This window comes from Rhea americana, unplaced genomic scaffold (assembly GCF_003343005.1).
Source record: "Rhea americana isolate MKP2758 unplaced genomic scaffold, rheAme1 scaffold_23, whole genome shotgun sequence".
NCBI lineage: Eukaryota > Metazoa > Chordata > Aves > Rheiformes > Rheidae > Rhea > Rhea americana.
This window is the reverse complement of record NW_028186346.1, coordinates 7,200,693-7,220,726: the sequence shown is the minus strand read 5'-3', so window position 1 is coordinate 7,220,726 and position 20,034 is coordinate 7,200,693. Positions and strand designations below refer to the sequence as shown.

At 37.9% G+C, this 20,034-nt stretch overlaps 1 protein-coding gene across 3 annotated transcripts in view; it reads left to right on the top strand.

The window, feature by feature from the left end:
- The first annotated feature begins 14,818 nt into the window (after window positions 1-14,818).
- FGF14 (fibroblast growth factor 14) overlaps window positions 14,819-20,034 on the top strand; it is a 243,346-nt gene continuing 238,130 nt past the window's right edge. The window contains exon 1 of one of the 3 annotated variants that reach the window (XM_085306010.1): window positions 14,819-15,071. In XM_085306010.1, the coding sequence (XP_085162136.1) occupies window positions 15,006-15,071 (66 nt within the window). In that variant the 5' untranslated portion in view covers window positions 14,819-15,005. The remainder of the gene's footprint in view (window positions 15,072-20,034) is intronic. The other 2 variants (XM_085306008.1, XM_085306009.1) reach the window with 2 other exon arrangements.

The window sequence follows — 20,034 nt, the reverse complement described above, 5'->3', positions numbered from 1 at the left end:
CTGAAGTCCAAAATGAAGAACAAAATAAAGGTTATAGAAGGCTAATATCAAATTAACAGGAAGTAAGTATCTTTTTAGAGGATGTAAAAGAACACAAAAAAACTAGATGAACTTAACTGTTTTAGATGAATGTGGTTTAGCTTGCTTTTACTTTATCTCTTCCTTAGCAAAAGGATATATAATGTTACTTGATGGAATTAATCCCTGCATCTATGATATTACTCTTTATGCTTAATGATTAAGGACCAATCCAAAACCTAGTGGAACCATGAATTTAAGAATAATCTCTTCAAGATCATGGCTTTTACTGAAAATATCCCTCAGTTATATACACCCTGCAAACAGTACTATTTTTAGGTGATAAATTGTATGTTTGTTTGAAGCAGGCATTGCATTTATGTGGAATGTGATTGATTATGTGAAGTGATTTCTGATGTGAGTATTTCTGTACTTTGCATGTTTCCAAAAATACTTCTAATGCATCTTGTCTGAGAATGAATTATAGCCATCTCCAGGCAAGGAATAGGTAGTAGTTATATGGTTCTGGAACAGCTCAGAAGGGAAATTAACTCCCAGATCCAAAGACTTGTGCCAAGTTTCTGGCCAGTATATTGTAACACTGGAGGTATGTTCTGTCCAGTCATCCATCTATTCCAGCCCTTGAACAGTTCCTCATAAGCTATTGAAGGCCAGTTCTGAAAGATAATTCTGTAGTCTGTGTAATTCATTACGAAAGGCTGACAGCCTTAAGCTGTAGATCTTTATATTTTGGATAATTCTTCCCCCTGCCAAAACCTCCTGAATGTGCCTTCTTTTGTGTGGATACTTCCTTTTCCTGTTGTTGCTAGATCAATAGCACCACTGACTGCATCATTCACCTGCCTTATTTAATGAAAGCAATAAGCACTTGAGTCTTTCCATTAGGTAGTTTTCAAGCCAGATGCAGAAATGACATGTGTTATCTCTGAAGGAATATTGACCTTTGATTTCTCAGTAGTTTATGGTTTTTACATCTCCTCTAAAAATTTAAATTCAGAAGTAAGAAAAGATACTTTGTGACAGATTAATTTCTCTCAGAGCATGATGTCGTGATGCTTGCGTGTGTTACTCATCAATATTACAGGATAATGTATCATGCAACTTACAAATATCTCATTACRTTCTCAGTGCAAACAGCATGTATCAGAAATACTACAGTTTGAATGTACGCAAGATTTATATTTCCCTAGGGTAAAGTAAAACTTGAGACTCATTATAGCATTTCTAGGCCCAGCTGGATAGCATACCAGGTCTCAGCTGGTTAGCTAAGAGCCTCGTTAGGATTCAGGGAAACAAGAAATGTATCCTAATCAGGGTGCTAGGCAAGTGTTCAGCTTGGTCTTGTGCTAATCAATGTTTTCTCATTCTCTATGAGATTTTTTCCTTTACTCCTGTATCTGTTGCATGAGATAAGTAAAAGTTAAATGCACTGAATAAAAAGTAATGCTTTACTTGTAAAGCTGTTGCCAAAAACAGGAACCATGCAAGTGACTTCAACATTCTTGCTATTTTCAACATTTTGCTACTACTGATTTTCATCTCACAACTTCAAAAAATACATTTTAGTCATTCTGTATAGAAATAGAATTCTTTAAAACAAATTTTAGTGCAAGCCCAAAGAAACAGTAAGCTGAAGGACGGGAGATTTTGGAAAAGAGACTAGAAAAACCTGTTTTATGGGGAAGCAATGCCTTGGATGATACAACATCTAAATAACTAGACAATAAAAGTTCATGAAGCTTTGTTGTAAGATCTTGTATACCCAGCAACATGGAAATTTGTTTGTTCAATAGGAAAAAGACTAACTGATTTGTCAAAACTTGAAATGATAGTTTAGGGTATGATGTAAGAATTTAAAAACTCAACTCCCCCCCAACTTCTTCAGACACTTTTTCTGAATTATTAATTAAATGGGAGGTTGTGTGGGTTTGTAATAAATTTTTTTTAAAAAAACATTTTTTGTTTTGTCTGAACTATTTTCTATATCAAGACAAAATGTGTCCTCCTTCAAAAATACAAAGTGAAAAAAAAAGTAAAAAAAAAAAAAAAAACAGCTGAAAAATACCTGCCTGAGAACAGGTTACTCAGATGTTTTTAAGCCAGTTTAACATCTTTCCTTTCATGTATCGGAGTCAGTGTCTGAATCTGAACTGCTTATTCCTTTCATTGATAGTGTAGGTTTATGTAAATGGTCTGATCTTTGAAAAAGACTGAATAGAACTGTCCTGGCAAAGACGTCATTTTATTTTGTGTTGTACTTTTTTTTTCTTCTCAGCATGTTGAGAGATCCTCTTTCTCAATATTTATACAGCCTTTTTCAGAGCAATGCTTTGCAAGAAATTATGCTGCTYGCCATTTGGAACAAGATGTATACTAGTATGGATAAAGCTGATGCCGGTGCATTTTCCAAGTGAAACACTTGTTACCCTTCTTCCTCTTGAAGTAGGTACATTCAGGATTTTTTCTGCCTAGCAGGAATTTCTGAGTGGGATTCATCTTGTCTAATTTTCTCTCTCTAAAAGTCAGATTATTATATTTCCTCATAAAAATATCAGTACTCAGTGAGCCTAAGGGATCTCCTAGTCGACTATTCTGTTTCCATCAATGGCTATAAGCAGAAACCTGGGATGACTGAAAATGGGGACAAGCCAAGTACTCCCCTAGTTCCCAGCTCTTTTTTGTTCAGTTGATTTCCAGAGCCTGATGTGGTCTCTGTGTGTTTACTAACCACCAACAGATATCTTTTCCAAATACTTGTTTATTCTTCCCTTGAGCCCGTGTAAACTTTCAGCAATCACATTGTTCCCTGTGTGCAAGCTCCTTACATCTGCTTCCTACTGTACAAAGAAACACCTTACCTGGACTCCTTCTAGCTTCATTTGATGTCCCTAATTCTGGTATTGGAAGAGGCAGAAAATGGACAGTCTTTGTCTCCCTTTGCCATGCCATTCATGATGTTAGAGTTATCCTATCCCTGTCTCCTCTCGGATCCCCATCTCTCTCCCATCTGGCTTTGACACCTTGCCCACAAAGCCACACATTATATGGAAGCTGTTCCCAGCCTTTGATCCTCCTTACTGCTCTTCTCTGAGTCTTTTCCTGTTCTGCTGCATATCTTTTTTGAGACGAGAGGATAAGAACTGTACCCTGTTCAAGATAAGGGTGAAGCACATATGAACTTTCTGCTTGATCTTTGCTTAATTTTCTGTTCCTTTCCTGTTAGTTCCTAATAGTTGATTTACTTTCTGACTGTTGCTGAGCACTGAGCCTGGTAGTTCCATGGTCAGCGGCCTCTCTGCTAAATGGTGATAGTCAGGTCACAGTCCATAATATTTTTATATCGGAAATTCAGATGGATTTTTCCTGTGTGTCGCATTTCATATTTATCTGTGTTAAATTTAATTGCCTAGTCATTTAGTTTTATAAAGCTTTATTGGATTTCTTTATAATTTGTCTTTGTCCTCACAAACTTGAATAACTAAGTAGTAAAATTTGTCCCCTCCATGCTTATAGCTTACCCAGGGCTTTCATGAATTCTGGAATAGGGCAGGTATGGCTCAGGTCCCCACAGAAATAGTTTGGCAATCCCTGTCTATTGAAAACACTGACAATTTATTCCTACTATCTACTTCCTGACTTACAACCAATCAGGTATCCCTAGAAGCACCTTTCTTCTTGTCTTATTGCTGCCTAGTTTTTTAAATACCTTTTACTGGGGGGAAAGCCTTTAAGAGCAGAGTTTATCTACTAATTACTGTATTCATGCATGTGTTTACACCTCCAAAATGTTTGCCAGGAAGGACCTCACTCCACAGAAGTAACACTGACTCTTTCTTATCAGATCATGTATATGTGAGTATCTGCTAATTCCATTTGTTATTACAGTTTCTACTAATCTGACCTGTAACCCTGATTCCTGTATCAGACAACTGTCTCCTCTAACGTCCTTATAGCCATTTTGAAAAATTCACTTCACATTTACAGTCCTCAGCTATTGAGGCAGCTTGACAGGGGAGGTTACTCACTACTGGCAGTAACTCGTAATTTCATTCCGCAGTTCTCTCAGTACTCCTTGGTGAATGCCATGTAGTTTTTGCATTTTGTTTCCTGCGGCTTGTCAATCACTGTAAAATAGGATATGGAATAAATTGAAGAATTCAGGTGTCTCCTTTGTTGAGTTCTGCCTCTCCCTCCACCGCAAAAGACTTCAGAATGGAAATTTTATTAGTTTCTTTTACAGCAGATTTATTTTATTCTTTGCAACGATCTTGTCTTCTCTCAGCTTTCTCTTGTGTATTTATTATCAGTTGGCCCTATGGACTTTGGCAAGGTTCTTGTCTCTGATGAGTTTAAAGAWAGATTTAGTACTGAGTTTTAATTCCTTTTTCCAGTTGCTCTTCAAAGTGTCTTTTGGACCTTCCTTGTTATGTCTTGACATTTAATCTGCCAGAGTTCCTGATCATTTCCTTTTCCTTAGCTCTGACACAGCTTCAGCCTTCTGAGGGATACCTTCTTGTTTCTAATAACTTCCCTTACCTGCTGTTCAGTCCTGATGACCTTTTTACCTTTTTTTAAATACTTTAAAAAAAGAAAAAATCTGTGGTCTGCATTCATCAGTCCTGCAAAGCAGGGCTCTTTCAATAATCTCCACACCATCTGTAACATTTTAATTCTCTTAGTTGCTCTTTTTAAACAAGCTTCTTCATCTTTATGTAGTTCTCCCTCTGGAAACTGAGCAAAATTTCTGTGGATGCTTTCGGCCTTTACTGCTCCTGTAGGGATGTTGACTCTTGGCTTATGGCTGCAGTTACAATCTTTATCTAGATTCAGTGCAAAGTTTTGAGCCAGGCCCTGTGTGTTACTCAGGACACAGTTGAGGGATGTGTCCCATTTTGAGCACTGCCTAAATGGCTGCTTCGAGGAGTGCTCACTGACTGCCTCGTAAAAATGTGATCTCTGTGTAATGTTCCAGTGTGACGCTATCTAATCTTCATGGGGGTAACTGAAGTCTCCTGCTGATCTTGTATTTCCTGCCCTTTCTGCCCCCAATTTCTCATGGCATATCACAGTCAATGCCACCACCGTATTTGGGTGGCCAGTAATGTGTTATGTTCTTCCTATTCAGGCCTCGAATTTTAGTCCCTGTGGATATTAAGTCACTTGATCAGGTAGTTAGTTTGTCAGTTTTGATTCTTATCAAAGTGGACTTCTGTGGTCYAGTGAGTGTTGAGAGCATGAGGATAGATATGAGGCCATGAAGCAGGAAGGGAGCAGAAACAGAGTTCAGGGAATTGTCCCTTGCTCCCAGGATTCACCTCAATTTTCTCCRTGGTCAAAGGGAGAAATTGTTCCAGAGAGCAATCAATGGCCCCTTCTTTGGGATAAGACTAGCCAGTGTATTCTTAGTCATATAAAGTTAGATTGGCTGCTTCTGTTATTTTTCCAATTGCAAAGTGCACATAACTATTCAAGGTCTCACGGATGAAGGATTTACATGCCTACAGTGTGTTGTCAGTGAAATATAAGCTTGTCATGTACACTGATTGGGATATCCTCCTCCTTCCTGCTGAAACTTGACCACTTACTCTCTTTAAAAATACTGAGGAGCTCCTTAGCAGTTAGGGTGCACAAGAGGAGGGGAGCAGAAACAGGATGTAGTGGTTCTGATGCTCGGTTCAAGGACCTATTTTTATATTAAATAGCTGTTGGGTAAGAGAAAAACTTGGAACAGGGACTGTCTACCAGTAAAATAACTTTACTCCTCAACTCTCTCAAGCTTGGGACAGATCTACTTAAGCACAGAAGCCCAGTTCCGGACAGCTGACCCTGGGGACTAAAAATTCTACTCTTTTTTTCAGGGAAAACTGATCTCTTCTTTATATAAAGACAGTTGGATACACAAAGATGGGGTAAAGAAAAGGATGAGAGTTGTACTTTTATACCTGAATCATGTTCTTTCTTGAGCTTTGCATGCAAATGAATCTAAGCCTCCTTACATAGCTAAGGAGAGGTACGTTATTAATGTAAGAGGAGCAGTTGAGTTATTGATTTAGCAATAGAAATAAYTGTATTTGTCTCATATAAAGCTTAATATTTCACAATATTTAAGTGGTGAATCTGAGATAATTTCTGTGAGCAAATGAGCCTTATGTGTTATTCCAGCTCTAAAGGTGCAGGCACTAATCTGAGTCTGCTTTTAAGTTGACAAAAGCTATGGCAGCCTATGCCAGCTGATGAACTACCTCTAAATATCTAGAAGGCAGTTTCATCAGCTGCTGCCATTTTAAAACCTCTTTTTTTCCATACATAAAAAAATCTTGATGAWTATCCCAAATAATGAATATTTGTTTTCATATATATGAATTTACTAGTTTTGGACAATTTCAAATTTAGTAGACGTTTGATGGAGTTGCAGTATTACTGCCTGAATTCTGTAATACTAGGCTRAAAGCAGCCCCTTGTGGGTTTCCTAAATAGGCAGTGTGTAGTCTGGTTCTTTTTGTTTGCTTGTTTGTGTGTTTGTTTGTTTTATGACCATACTCAGAGGAAATATTTAATGGGTGACAATTCTCAGCTTTGATGTTAGTTTGCAGCATATATGACTCTGTGGACTATATTTCATAAACTACTTCACAGAGATTTAAATTATCACTTTAATTTTATTAAAAGTAAAGACTTTTATAGTACTTTCACTTAGCAAAAATACTGACCTTCTATAAATATGTATGTTCCTGTTTAAGAAGCYAGTGAAGATGCTTAAATTGACAGCTCCTGCTACAGCTAGAATTATGCCTTATCTGTAATCTTAYATATCTAAGGATTTATATCCCTTTGTTCCATTTTACATCATATAGATTTTCACAGTGTAGTGTCTGAGCAGTTTTCTGAAGTGAAGGAAGTAATGCGAGTAACATCCATCATATCTATTCCTGCATCCTCTCCCCATGGGAAAAATGAGGGTACTGGAGATGCTTCAAGTTTATAAATGAAGTGAAAGCCAGAAAAAAACTTTAGTTATTCAGAAAATGCACTCCAAACACTTAGCCCTAGAGAAAATGATGTCTCTAGTGAAGATGAGCTTCACCACCACTGCAGAAAATTTCAGCGTGTCAGAGAAACAGTGCTTTGGCAACATTGCTATCATTGGCCTTTCAGTTAACCTGAGTTGAAACAATGACGTACCTTAAAGATAATAATCGAGACCTTGGGCAAGGATAAATACTGCATGGAGGGCCAATTCAGGAAGCAGAGCACAATTTTGCTACTGAGAGAGTAGCAAACTCAAACTTACTGTATTGCCTTGCTCAGCTCCAAATACTTCATGGTCACTGCCTATTGGCACAAAAGAGAGAACTTCATTTCTGTGAAGAAAATCAGTCCTACTGACAGGCTCATGGGTGCCTCTAGCAAAAAGATTATTTCAGAGTGAGTTTTAGGTTTATCCTGAAAAAATATCAGCTCTAATGCTATACTCTGGCTAAATATCAATAGTAATGAGATAAGAAAGCAGATCTAGCTTTTTGCAGCTAAAGATTGGTTTTTTGAATGGGCATCTCACTGCAGCCCTCACCAATAAAACCAGTTTAAGTGTTAGCTTGACACCYTCTCATCTCCTCCATCTGATCCAAATGAATAAAATAATAATAATAAAAAAATCCGTGTAGTCTTTCTACGCTAGATTTTGCTCCTAGCTGTGTACCTATTATTTTCACCTCCATGATAGCTGCCTGTGTGTAACCAGGSCTGGAATTTGGCCCTTAATACTGAATGTGTCTTCATTCTGTCTAATGTAGGTCAAGAGAGGAAATTAAATGATGACATTGTGCTGCTTACTGTGGCATTTCCCAGGTGTTTGTGTGGTCCCTACTGATTGCCTTGAATCATTAATCAAAGGGTAACTGCRCTGCACAGCCCACAATGTATTCTCAGCAGGCACATGCATTGATGATGCTGCACCAAGAAAAAAGACTTAATTGCATTGACAGTACATTTTTTTCACAGTTTAGAGTGTTTATCAAAATTGTGCTTGTAGCATCTAAAAATACTGTAATTAGTGCAGCTTTTGGCCTCTTCACACACTGTTTTCTTTTTAGTTTCTTCTGTTAAAGAAGACAGCTGTTTGGGAGGAAAACAAATTCATCTCCTTTCCTTCTCTCTCGCCTCCTGTTTTGTATTTGAGTGCATCAGTAGGAGGCTCACAGTTTGTTGTAAATGTTCATTCACAGTTTCTGCAGTTTCCTACATTCATATTCACAAAGTCAGAGTATTTCAAGATGTCCTTCATATCAAGATACTGTTACAGCTGGCATACAGAATACAGATTTCTGGGGCTTTGCTGCCCAAGACAAAACAATGCTATTTAAGGGTATGAAAAACACCTGACTTTAGGGGAGAATGTATAAATTTGGGTCAGTCATTTCTTCATTCTTAAAGTGTTTCCTTTCATTGCTGATCTAAATGTGGCTTGCAGCTATTAACATGGAAAGTGTATAACAGAATAAAGAAAAAAGACCTTCTTTGACCAGATAAAGCATCTGTAAGAGAAGATAAGACTGATGCTGGTAAGTTGGGCTTGTGACACCTCTGGGCAGTTGGGTCTTGGCTCATGGGCTGGCCAGCACAATCCTTTTTTTTTTTTTTTTTTTTCCTATTAAATGTGCAGGGCTGTGAGAATATGAAAGGACCCCAAAATTGCCATGAAATTTGGACTGCCAGTGTGGGCTTCTGCTCCTGTGCCAGGCAGCCTGCACACACACAGGACCTGCAAACCCATGGGAAACTTAACGTGCTTAGTAGCTGTGCGTCTTGTCCTGGACAGAAATAATAAAAATTTGTAATGGAAAGAGATCAAACTGGATTAAAGAAGATACTAGAAAATACAATTTTTTTTGAACATTAAGAAAAAGGAGACCTGACATCTGTTTTGCTCTCTAGAGAAAAATAATGCCATGACTCATTTTTGTCATCCATCCACTGCCATTAAATATCRTAAAGTGCTTTGCTACTTCAAATATCTGCATCAGGTTTTAAAATGTTCAAGCGGCTATATATTGCCTTGTAAATCTTGTATTACAGTGAAAAAGGCTGTGTATGTAGCAGAACCTTGCAAGGCTGCAATTTCACTGGAAAGACTATTATTATTTCATAGACTGCAAGAGTAAAGCCCAAGTGCTGCAGTATATGAAATCCTAAGGTTAAATTATAGACTTTGCTGTAATGTTACACTGGACTTTATACTTCTGCCGCTGATGTAAGACTTGCAGCTTTATCAAGACGGGAGCCTATTATCATCGTTTCGCATAAAAGCTTTCACAGAGTGTATGTATACACCATGAAGGCTTGAGATCACAGAGGCTGCAGAAGAATATTGAGATCATCTAATACTTTCTGCTTTGCGAATGAAGATGTTTGGAGCCAAGCTGACAGTGTATTGCTAGTTTACAGTGTATGTGAGAATCAAGATTATTCGAAAAATATTAGGTTGGACAACAGCCCTAGAAAAACTAATTAAATGATTGTATGGCAATTTTAATAGCTAAGTATTAGGATCCACAACAGTTAAAATGGAGCAGCACCAGAGCTGTTATCACATAACATACTGGTCCTGTGTGGAGCCAGTATCCACCTAAGCCTATGGGAACATTTTCACCATCTTCAGTGAGTTTGGGATGATTGGGTATCAAAATGCACATAAAGAAAGCATCTTGGCATTAATTCTGGTTATTTTGGGAAAGAAGGAGTGGGGGGAATCCTGCTACCAGAAGGAATAAACGTTTGGACGGGTATTTGAGATCCAGAATAGATTGTGTGTGTGATACGACCCCCTCAAAAGGAGGGCAAATTTGGAAACAGAGCTAAGTAGGCCAATTGCACCCAGTCCTATAGATATAAAGCATTTGAGATGGGACTGTCTGAGGTGCTGTCTGGAGTGAGAAGTAGGAAAGTCAAAGGTTACTAAATTGCCAAGGCTGCACAGCTGGGCTGAGCTCAGCTCTGAAGAGGGCTGGTGCTTTCCCACCTTTCCTTCAAATTCTGACTTGTGGCGTCTTGGCGTATAAAGATTTGCAAGACAGGTACAGAACAAATTGTCTAGGATATGTCTTGAAGTTATAACTTCTATTATACTTATCTCAGTTAAAATTATTTTGGAATTATTTTGGAATTCTTAAAATGGAATAAACCATTTTAAGAAAAAAATCCACATTAAGATTCATATTTAAATTTTATAAACATTTAAATTCAGTTTTTCCATCCATAAATTAAGGGGTAATTCTCACTATGTCCATGACAGGAAGAGCTGCATGAATGAATTAGCAACACATGTTGGCTGAATTGAAGAAAGTTAAGTATTTTTAAGAATAAAACCCACAATGGTCAAAGGAGAAAAATTAGTAAAAATTAAGTGCATTTTAAATAATTAAGATTGTAATGAAACTGCTCTTAACATAAGCTTTTGTAGACAATTAATGCACATAAATCATTCTGTCTCCTTCAGTATCTTAAACTGGTAGTTTTTATGAGATGGGATAACTTGAAAATTTCTATATGTCTTCTGAAAAATTTATTAGGCAGACAGATTATTTAGGCTGTCAATTATTATAATCTTCCAGTATAATACGAGTTTAATGCCTTTGAAAAAAAGATGTCACTTTCTTCTGTTGTACAAACTCTGCTCTTCGAAATGCTGCATTACAAATTAGAATAAACTTAATATATGTGGATTTTGAGTTTTAAAACCACTGATTTAGAAGGAATAAGCTGTGTCTGAGGTATCCCTTGAATTGATGATGCAGCTTGTACTAGCATCTCTCTCTTGTCATTAGCAAGACGACATTAAGTTCTAGTGATTATGCCACTACTATTAAATTTACTTCCCTTTAAAGGGGACGAAAGATGTTCCAAACATTCTATACCTGAGACTAAATCCTCAGCTGAAAAGAGTTGCAGTTTTTGCACTATAAAATCTTTTTCTTTCTGTAACAGGTTGTGGAGAATGATGAGTGCAGTTTACAAGTTCCTGTGTCTCGTTGTAGAAGGTTATAGATGGAAAATTACTTTGTAATTGAAAATTATTTTCCATTCTCCAGGAACTGAGGCACTTGAAGGAATGAACCTTTGTTTTGTGTGAAGCTGTTGTTTTGATTTATGACTGTAGCTAGCACAGAGGCTTTTTCAGTCTTACAAAGAGACCATCATGATCAGTGAGAATACTGACATCTGAAAACCTTTTTACGTGCTGATGCTGCAGGGAGATGCCAAGACCTGTTTCTCTCTCCCCCAGCCATTCCCAGCCTCGTTCACTTAGCAGAGACTCTGCTCTCCTTCAGYTTAGTGAAAAAAGAAGAAAAATCTCAAAAAGAGAAACAGTGCTCATTAAAGCTTAGCCTAAAATTGTATGTGGATTTTAGAATAAGTGATGTAGCAGCCTTCTAGCCAGTCTGCTGTGAGTGTCCTGTTTGGCACTCCACGCAAAACAGTTCTGGGAATGCAGTTACTAGAGTAGTTTGCAGGGGTTCAAGCAGGTGTTCATATCACTGTAGCTCCAATTGCTTTAGAAAAAGCTAATTTGTTATTTTCAATACCCTATTGCGGCATAATGCATCTTCTGGTATCAGCATCTCGTGATAAAAAAGTGATCTAAGGCTGCTGCCTATTATACTGAAAAAAGGTCTGGAAAATGGAATTTTCATTATGTATATAATTTGGAAAAAGGAGTTTTAAACAATTTGCTATTTAAAAGCCTAGTCTGTTTCTGCTTGTAAACACAAGTAGTAATTTTGAATATTGATTTAGATGTCCTTAGATTTCAAGTGTTGTTAAGGTTTTTATTGCTCTTTTAAAACGTACATTAAATCCTTTTAACAGTAACAGGAGTTATGGACTCTGCTGAATTCTGTATCTCTTGTTGCTCATTAACCTAACACATAATTCTATGTGTTTATGAAAAAAATAACATAAAATCTTCCCTAGTTATCAAAAAGTACAGATTTTGAATGAGAAAAGTAATATTTAGTGATTAGTACAGCATCTATGATATCCTATTCCAACCTGATATTATATTTTTCCTTAAYTTATGGATTAACTTATCCCACATTTAGGTGATCTGTTCTTGTCAGTCTGCAGGACCACTGTGAATCTTTTGGGGAATTCATGTGAAATTCATAGGAGCAAACTTATAGCAACACACCTCTGCTAGAATAATGGGGGAAAAAAAGGAAAAAATAAAGAGCAGAAATTGCTAGGTCCATCAAGGAAAACTGCTTTGCTTCCTGTTCTTCTGTGGCTCTATGCTTTGGTTTTTTTAGCAGCAGTAGCTGCTGTCTGTAGAGCTACAGYGTTTGTTATCCTGAAATCCAGACTCCGCATCTTTTCCATGAGTTTTTGATACCAGCCACATTGGTAACTTATATAAACCGACTTGTTGAACTAGTGCTCCTTAATCCACCAGGCTAATAATAGCGGGCAGCAATCCTTCCTCTGCTTCACTTGGATATTTATACTGTTTTTGTGGCTTTGGACCAGATCGTGTTATTAAAGCAAGTGTATTAATCTTTCCACACTCCGCCTTATCTTGGGAACACATGTGTAGAAGCTTCTCTTGCCACTCACCGGAGGTGTTTCAGGTGTTCTGGGGCTTCATTGTGTTCACCATTGTGTAACCAAGGTTATTACGACTCTTTCTGTTTCTGCGTGGCCCCCGCACAACCAATTGTTAGCCTGATGCAGAATAAGGCCATTTCCTAATCCGAGAACTTTGCCTAAAATGCCACTTTTTCTCCTGTGTTGCTGAATACAGTAATACCACCCCCATTCCATCATGCTTCAAAACGTCCAATACGGCACCAGACTCTGTTAACAAGGTGGAGTTTTACATTAAATTTGCAACTGCTCCACTAAGATGGGTACTATTAGCCTCCCCTGTGTAATTATACTTTCATCTCTTTTTCCCAGAAAGCAGAGGGGAGTGGATCCCTCTAATCTTTAAGCCTGACTGCTCTTCAACCAGTGGGACTGAAGGTGTTTTCCTACAGCCAGAGATCACCTGCCCTGGTTTCACTGCCTGGCTGTTGGGATCCTCTCTTTCATTTCTAGCATACAGTTCTGCCAGTCTATGCATAAAGATAGTAAGTGGTTTCTTATTCCACTTGGCTGTATCTTCTCCTGTGCTCTCCATTTTCCTTCCAAATTCTATTCCTGTTCTGCTTCAAATGCCATCTCTATGATTCAGCCAGCACTCCTGGAAAAATAAAAATAAAAAACCTCTGTGTCTTCCTGTAAGCAAGCCCTATATCCAGAATTTCAGGGGTCCACCTTGTCCTCAACTTCCAGGGCCTGGGCTTGCTTGCCTTCAGGCCTATATACACAATATCTGTATGTATTTTTTGCCTTGTCCTTTTTGATTACAGTCCTTAAGTTCTTTTCCTTCATGGAGACTCTCCAGCCCTCCTAGCCTGCCCTTCTAAATCCACACAGTTTATAATAGCAGGATTCAGAGATCTCATAGTCACTTGCAATGGGCAAGTGAACCCTTCAGTGCTATATAGCTATGGAGGCCAACCTCCCTCCAGCACCAGTTGAACAACTACAGACAGTAACTGTTTTCTAACAGTATGCGACTCTGGGCCCTCATCTGTGTTTTTTTTTTTTTTTTTTTTCCCCAAGTGAAGCTCCACAGACGATATTCCAGCAGCCTTAACACATCTGAACACTGGCTGTAGCCAGGGTAGCCTGTAATTCCCGTTGGCTGGGGTTTCTGGGGATTCAGCACTTGGTGGCTATACAGACTGCCTTAGCCACATGATTTTGACCAGCATTGATTAAAGCAGCCAGTGCTTCTTAAGCCTCCAGCCACTCCACACAGCTATTGCCATTCAAAAGTCCCAGATCTTTAGCTAGAGCTCAGACCTGAGTCGTATCCAATTGCATTTCATTCAGCACCTTTCTCTTGCACTGTTCCCTGCCCTGCTATATTTACAATATATAGCACTTGTTCATATGCCTGCATATGCAGAGGGACATATGGACTCTGGGGTCTATACTCTACAATTTCCTCTCACTTGAAGCAGGCATGGGTGGATTGGGATCACCCCAAATGTCTCTGTGCTGATCCTCAGAATCCTATTTTGCTCTCTTCCAGTTTGTGCTTTTACTTGGTGACTTCTGTTTAAGCTTCTCAGTTACCTTCTTATAGAAGTTGTGCTTCTCATCCCCCGTCTCCTCTTCTACAGGTTTCATCAGCACCATTATAACAGCTGCTTTAGCTTGAGCCAACTCACATTTTAATTCTACTCTCCCTACCACATTATTTTATATCCAAAACTTCTTTTCTTAGTCTCTCCTACCATCCTTACCATACTTTCATTGCTACAGCTGTTTCCAGCCATTCTGCAGCAAAGGTGCATTCCCTGGCCCTGAATTCCCTAGCATGATCCCAGYAGCATTTGTTTTCCTCCCCTAATGCCTTGCTCTTATCTTCACATGCTTGCACGCGCTGCCTGCTGGCTGCCCAGCATTCCTCAGAGCCCGGGTTGCTGTTAACTCTTCCTTTCCCATAGACAATCCACTCTTTTTCATGCCTTCAAAAGCACATGCATCATTCCTTAAAAGACCATTAAAAGCCTCAGGAGTCTGGGGCTTAGGACCCCACTGTCCTGCCCATGGTCCTAGCATAGTAACCTTGCACCCCTCCTTCAAAGACTACTGCTGTATTCCTTGATGGGTTTGAAAAAGCTATGAACCTTTTGCTTTCCTGCTTCGGCACACATGGGTTGTGACCTTTTTACCATCCTGGTATTCAAGTGTTCTTGTTCACTGTATGTGACAATGATAAGATTTCTATTCCTGTTGTTATTCTAAAGAAAATAAGACTGTCTTTGTTACTACTTCTTTTACTAAGCACAATTGCAAAAAGCTACTAGCACTTCCCTCGTGCTAGGCAATTCTTGGGAATACTCACATGTGTTTTAATGTACACAAAGTCGCAGGGAAGACCCAATCAAACGGGAATCAGTCCTTGCCTGGATACTCACATGGTAGGTGGACTTCTCTATCTGGCGAATATTGTGGTTCTTTGTACTATTGTACCTTCATATTGCTCTTTATGTAGTCCATTTTCAAGGAAAACCATACTTGATATAGACTGAACAAGTTTTATGTGCAGATACGGTAGTGTATACACAGTTGTATTATGTATCAGTGAAATATTTTGTGAGATGGCCTTAGTTTTGCAGCAGCTTTGCAACTTACTCATGTAGCAAAGCATTTATTTTCACTAACCTGATAAGCTTCTGTGAGTCCATGGCAGCTGCATTCTGCATCAGAAATAGTCAGGGTCAGAAACAGTGATGGGACATTCAGGTCAATGAAATTTTCTGTATTGGATATTGTCTACTTCTAGCAAAAGTTAAGTGAAACTGAAAGGTTTTGTTAATTCTTTCAGCTGTACCATGACTATTGCATTGTATTTCTTATTTAAAGCTCTAGGAGATGAACAAGTCTGCCAAGTCACTAAAATTATTAAGAAGTTATATTTAACTCTTTCTATAGTAGAGAAAAAMCTGCAACTTAGTAAAAGGCTCCGAAGTAAGAAGAAAAAAGTTGGGCTTACATTAAGTTTTGCAGGGAAGGGGTTGCTTTTTAGAGAATCTAGAGGTCGATTGTGTTTTGATTATCAGACCTCTGTAGAGGGACTGGTTCTAAGTGCCRGGGATTGACCATGAAAAATTGAATATCATTGTTTTTTTTATTTTGTCTGTGTTTAATTTCCCCATTCAGTTTCATCACAGCTGAGCAAACCTATGGACTTAATGAGTTGTCTGTCATTTCCCATGTATGGAAGCAGTGGCAGTTTTTAATAACTTGCTGTCATCAGCATCTTTGCCTAACCCTTAGCACATATTCTCTGCAGTGTGCTGCGGGTTTTCAGATGTTCTTAATAGAATGGAAATTGTTAAGGCAATGTTTTCAGTTCTCTTGTCAGAACTGCATTTTTGACAATGAAAATGTCCTGGATTTCTTGCATTTATTTCATATTTTACATATTCTTTGGACAGCGAAATTGTTTTGTATGTCTCTCCTTTTTTCCTGTCCGTGACAAGAGTGTGAAATTCTAGAAGTCTTAGGCTATTCCACATCCCTCTTCCCCTTGCAACTGGAACGTTTACTGTAGCTCACTAGTGATTCTTCCTTGTAGGTTTGGCTTGTAGGTTTGGCTTGTAGGTTTGGCTTGTAGGATCCCCAGGACTCCTACTGGCCTTTCTGGGAGAGGAAGGAACTGCAATACACACCCCAGCTTACTAGAGCTTTCTGGTTTATGGTGGTCAGTCTGACAGTTAACGCCATTTGATTTATTATTTTCAAAGAAATAAGGAAGTTGATGCTTATCAGGTGACTCAGACATCTCTGCCCTACTTACAAAGACTACAAAGATTCCTTAGCTTTTTCATGTTGACTAGTTTGTGACACTGCCCATTTAATCTGACAGTCCCTTATGATTTCAAAGCTCTTAGGCTCCAGAATAAGCGCAGGAAGCAATGCTGCTGTTGAAGAAAGTTGTTACTGGAAGGGTCAAGAAAGTCTCTGGCCACCCTTGCGTTGTTGGCAGGTTCGTCTGGAATCTCCCTCAGTCTTTTGAGAAGGACAAGAGAGGCAGAAAAGATAAGCACATCTCACTCCTTGTGCTCCATTCTGTCACTGCTCAAGACAGAAAGCCTCTTCTACTGAACTGTCCTTACGGAGGTTAAGGTTATAACATTATGAGGTGTCCTGTGATTCGGCACTGAGATATCACAAGAAATATGGGAGCTTACATTACATTACGTTATTCTTGTTCTTCCTCTAAGATTTTTTTTGGATCTCCATATCCATTGTTTCACGTAATTGGATTACATTCATGGATTCGTTTTGAAGATGGCTTTGAAAATTTTTAGAATTTATTGTGTGCATGATCACACATGCACCTAGCAACATGACTGAAATCTATTTCCCTCTTTCTCCAGACTATACATTTTTAACGTGACACTCAAACACAAATGACTRTTTGAGAAGTGAGGCTTGGATTAGCTGGCACCTCATTCTTCTGTTTGATTTTGGATGCAGTTCTGAGAACCAAAAGTATCCTTTCGTTATGCATCTGCCTAAAAAGCCAAAAGCTCAAAAAGGTGCTAGCTATTTGAGTAGAGAGTGTGTGCTGTAATCATAAAGATGTATTTACCTGACAGCATTACCACAACTGAAACAGTTTTCATTTTGTTAGAAAATTTTTTTTTTTGTTAATTTTATTATTTTATGTTTTATTATTTTATTATTTTGTTAGATTGGCCAGATTACTGCTGCCTTKGAAACATGCACACTCTGCTCTCCCATACTACCACTGCTAAAAAGTCAAATTCTACAAACAGGCATTATCTGAAATGTATGAATTTCAGACAGCATTTTGATCAAGGAATCATTAAAAAAAAMCACCAMCAACAAATCCTTATTTAAAATATRGCTATGTGCTTCCCAGTTTTTGTAGCCTATTAATTCTCTTAGTTCRTGTACAGAACAGAACACTTTTAATATCTTTTATTTTGCTTTTTTGGAAAGTGCTATTTTAAAAGAACAAGAAATGCATAATCAGTTATAATGTCACCTATTTATTCTTAAGAAATATCTTTTGGCTAATATTTGTAGACAAACAGTACTTTCTGTATAAAACCCCCTAGCCCTGACTGGTCCCATTTTTCAGTAAAGACTTGCAGAAAAATGAATTTTTTTAGTGTAAGGGCGTAGGATGTGTTGACAGCTGATGAGAAACAGGATCGAAGTTCTCTGGTTTTCCTCTTTTGTGACTTAACCATTGAATTACTGCAATGTTTCTTGAACTTGATTAGAAAGCAAAAAATTCAAATTTGAAAAGAATAAATGAAAGACTCCAAATAGCTGAAAGATCAGCAGACGGGGAAAAAAAAAAAAAAAGTTCTTAAGAGGCTGTGCTTTCATTTGGAAATGTTTGTGCCCTGAGTTCAAACACAACTTTTAGGTTTATGACAATTCCGTTGTGTACATCAAGTCAAATCTTTAGGTTTACAAATGCTATTTTTCCTCTTTGTTGAAAACAAATACCTCTGTACTAGTTAAATTACTAGTATACTAGAATGATAGTGAATACAGAGTATATATTGTATTTATGAATAGCTGATATCCTTGCGTCAAATGGCCTTCCTCATTGTTTTCAAAATAATTTTTCCTTTCTGCAGCTCTTTCTCCTTCACAGAGAGCATTTGCATTGGTCCCTGGAGTACAGCAGAGTGGTAACTAGCTTCAAGTGAGTTTAAGTACCCCATGCATCAACAGCTGCCTAACTGACCTGAATACAGGCCAGTTCTACAAATGTTTATTCTGATGCTTTTGTGTCCCACACCACACTGAATTTGGAGCTTATTTATCTAATCACTTCTAAAGCACTTTGTAATAGCATCTACTACCAAGCACCTGAGTTGGTGGGTAAGCTGTTAATGTTTATGCATCTTAAAGGAGTAAGGAGTAAGCACCCACGTCCTATGCATTTTAGGTCTTTATTGCTAACTATGACCAAAGGTAGCATAATTTTTTTCTTCCTTTAGTCTTTCTCCTCTGTTGTTGCACTCAGAGAGAGGATTAGGATTTGTAGCATAGCCCTCGTGGCCTTAAAAACTATCACAGATAGTTCACAGATAGTTTTCTAACTAGTTAAGTCAAATGCTAGTAAAAACCCAAGCTTCAGCAAAGATGATACGAGGCCTTCTGAAACCTAGCTGAGTATCTGGGACTTTTTTTCCCACTTAATTTCTCAAGAATCAAGTCATGATATAGATCAAAACTATAAAGGTTTTTACTTATATGCATTTACCAGGGAATTTTCTCAGGGTTATTGATTCCCAATAGTATTTGTCTGTGTCCTCAGCAAAATATTTTTCTGTATTTACCATCTTGGTTTGTAACTTCAAGCTACTTACTGAAATAAAACTGACTGAAAATAGTGAGCATGTTATTTTTATGCCAGTATGCATATGCCTCCAAGTTTGTTTGCCTGTACATCTTTTTTTAATTATTTAGACAGTGAATGAACCAGAAAAGCAACTTTTTACTCTTAAGACAGGTACGCACTAGGCTATATTTCTGCAGTAAAAAATAGCACTGAGAGCTATATTTTTTTCAAAGTAAGTTAAAGGATACAGCTGATACCAGCTCATTATCTTGGGGCTTGAAGCATAATATAAAGTAGGGATTTAGCAGAAGAATACTTTTCTATTGTGTAGAAATACCGTAGTACATTATGTATAAGTGGATTTTATTTTTTCTTGGCACTTTCTGAATAAAAGTAGAAAAGCTTTATAACTTCCATTTCTACTTGCTGAATATGTATTACATTTTACAGGCCTTTTTTGATATTTACTAGTTAGTATCAGAAATACTTCACATTTGCATAGAAAAAAATGAAAAACTATGTTGTGTTTGTTTGGCTGACAGTTCAGTTTCACTTTTTGAGAGAACTCTGTGCTTAACTGAGGGATGAATTAACTGTATAATTTATTTTCTTTTTTTTTATTTTACCTTACCTAGCTATGGTTTATTTCCAGAATTTTTAAGTATAAGGTTAGTACTCTGGCTTTGATTTCAAGTCAGAAATGCCCCTACAAAGATTTTTGTAGGATATTTGCTCAGGTTAAGCTCGGATATTTGCTTTTACAACATTCTGTTGAAAACTCGTCTTCATCAGCACACTTTAGAAATGAGCATTTTAGTTGTAGCAGAGCTGAGATGAGCTATCAGAAATTCTTCATTCAAGTATCTAGACAAATAATGATCATAATAATAATAATAATAATAAAAAGGTCTTGGAGGAGCTCAATGAGGACAAGAAAGGTAAATCTTAGATCTGTGTTTGCGAGCAGACGAAGGAGAAGGTGAGTGCCCTCAGGGTCACTGTTGGTGATGATCTGGGCAGCCTCCTGCCTTGACAGGAGATGATAC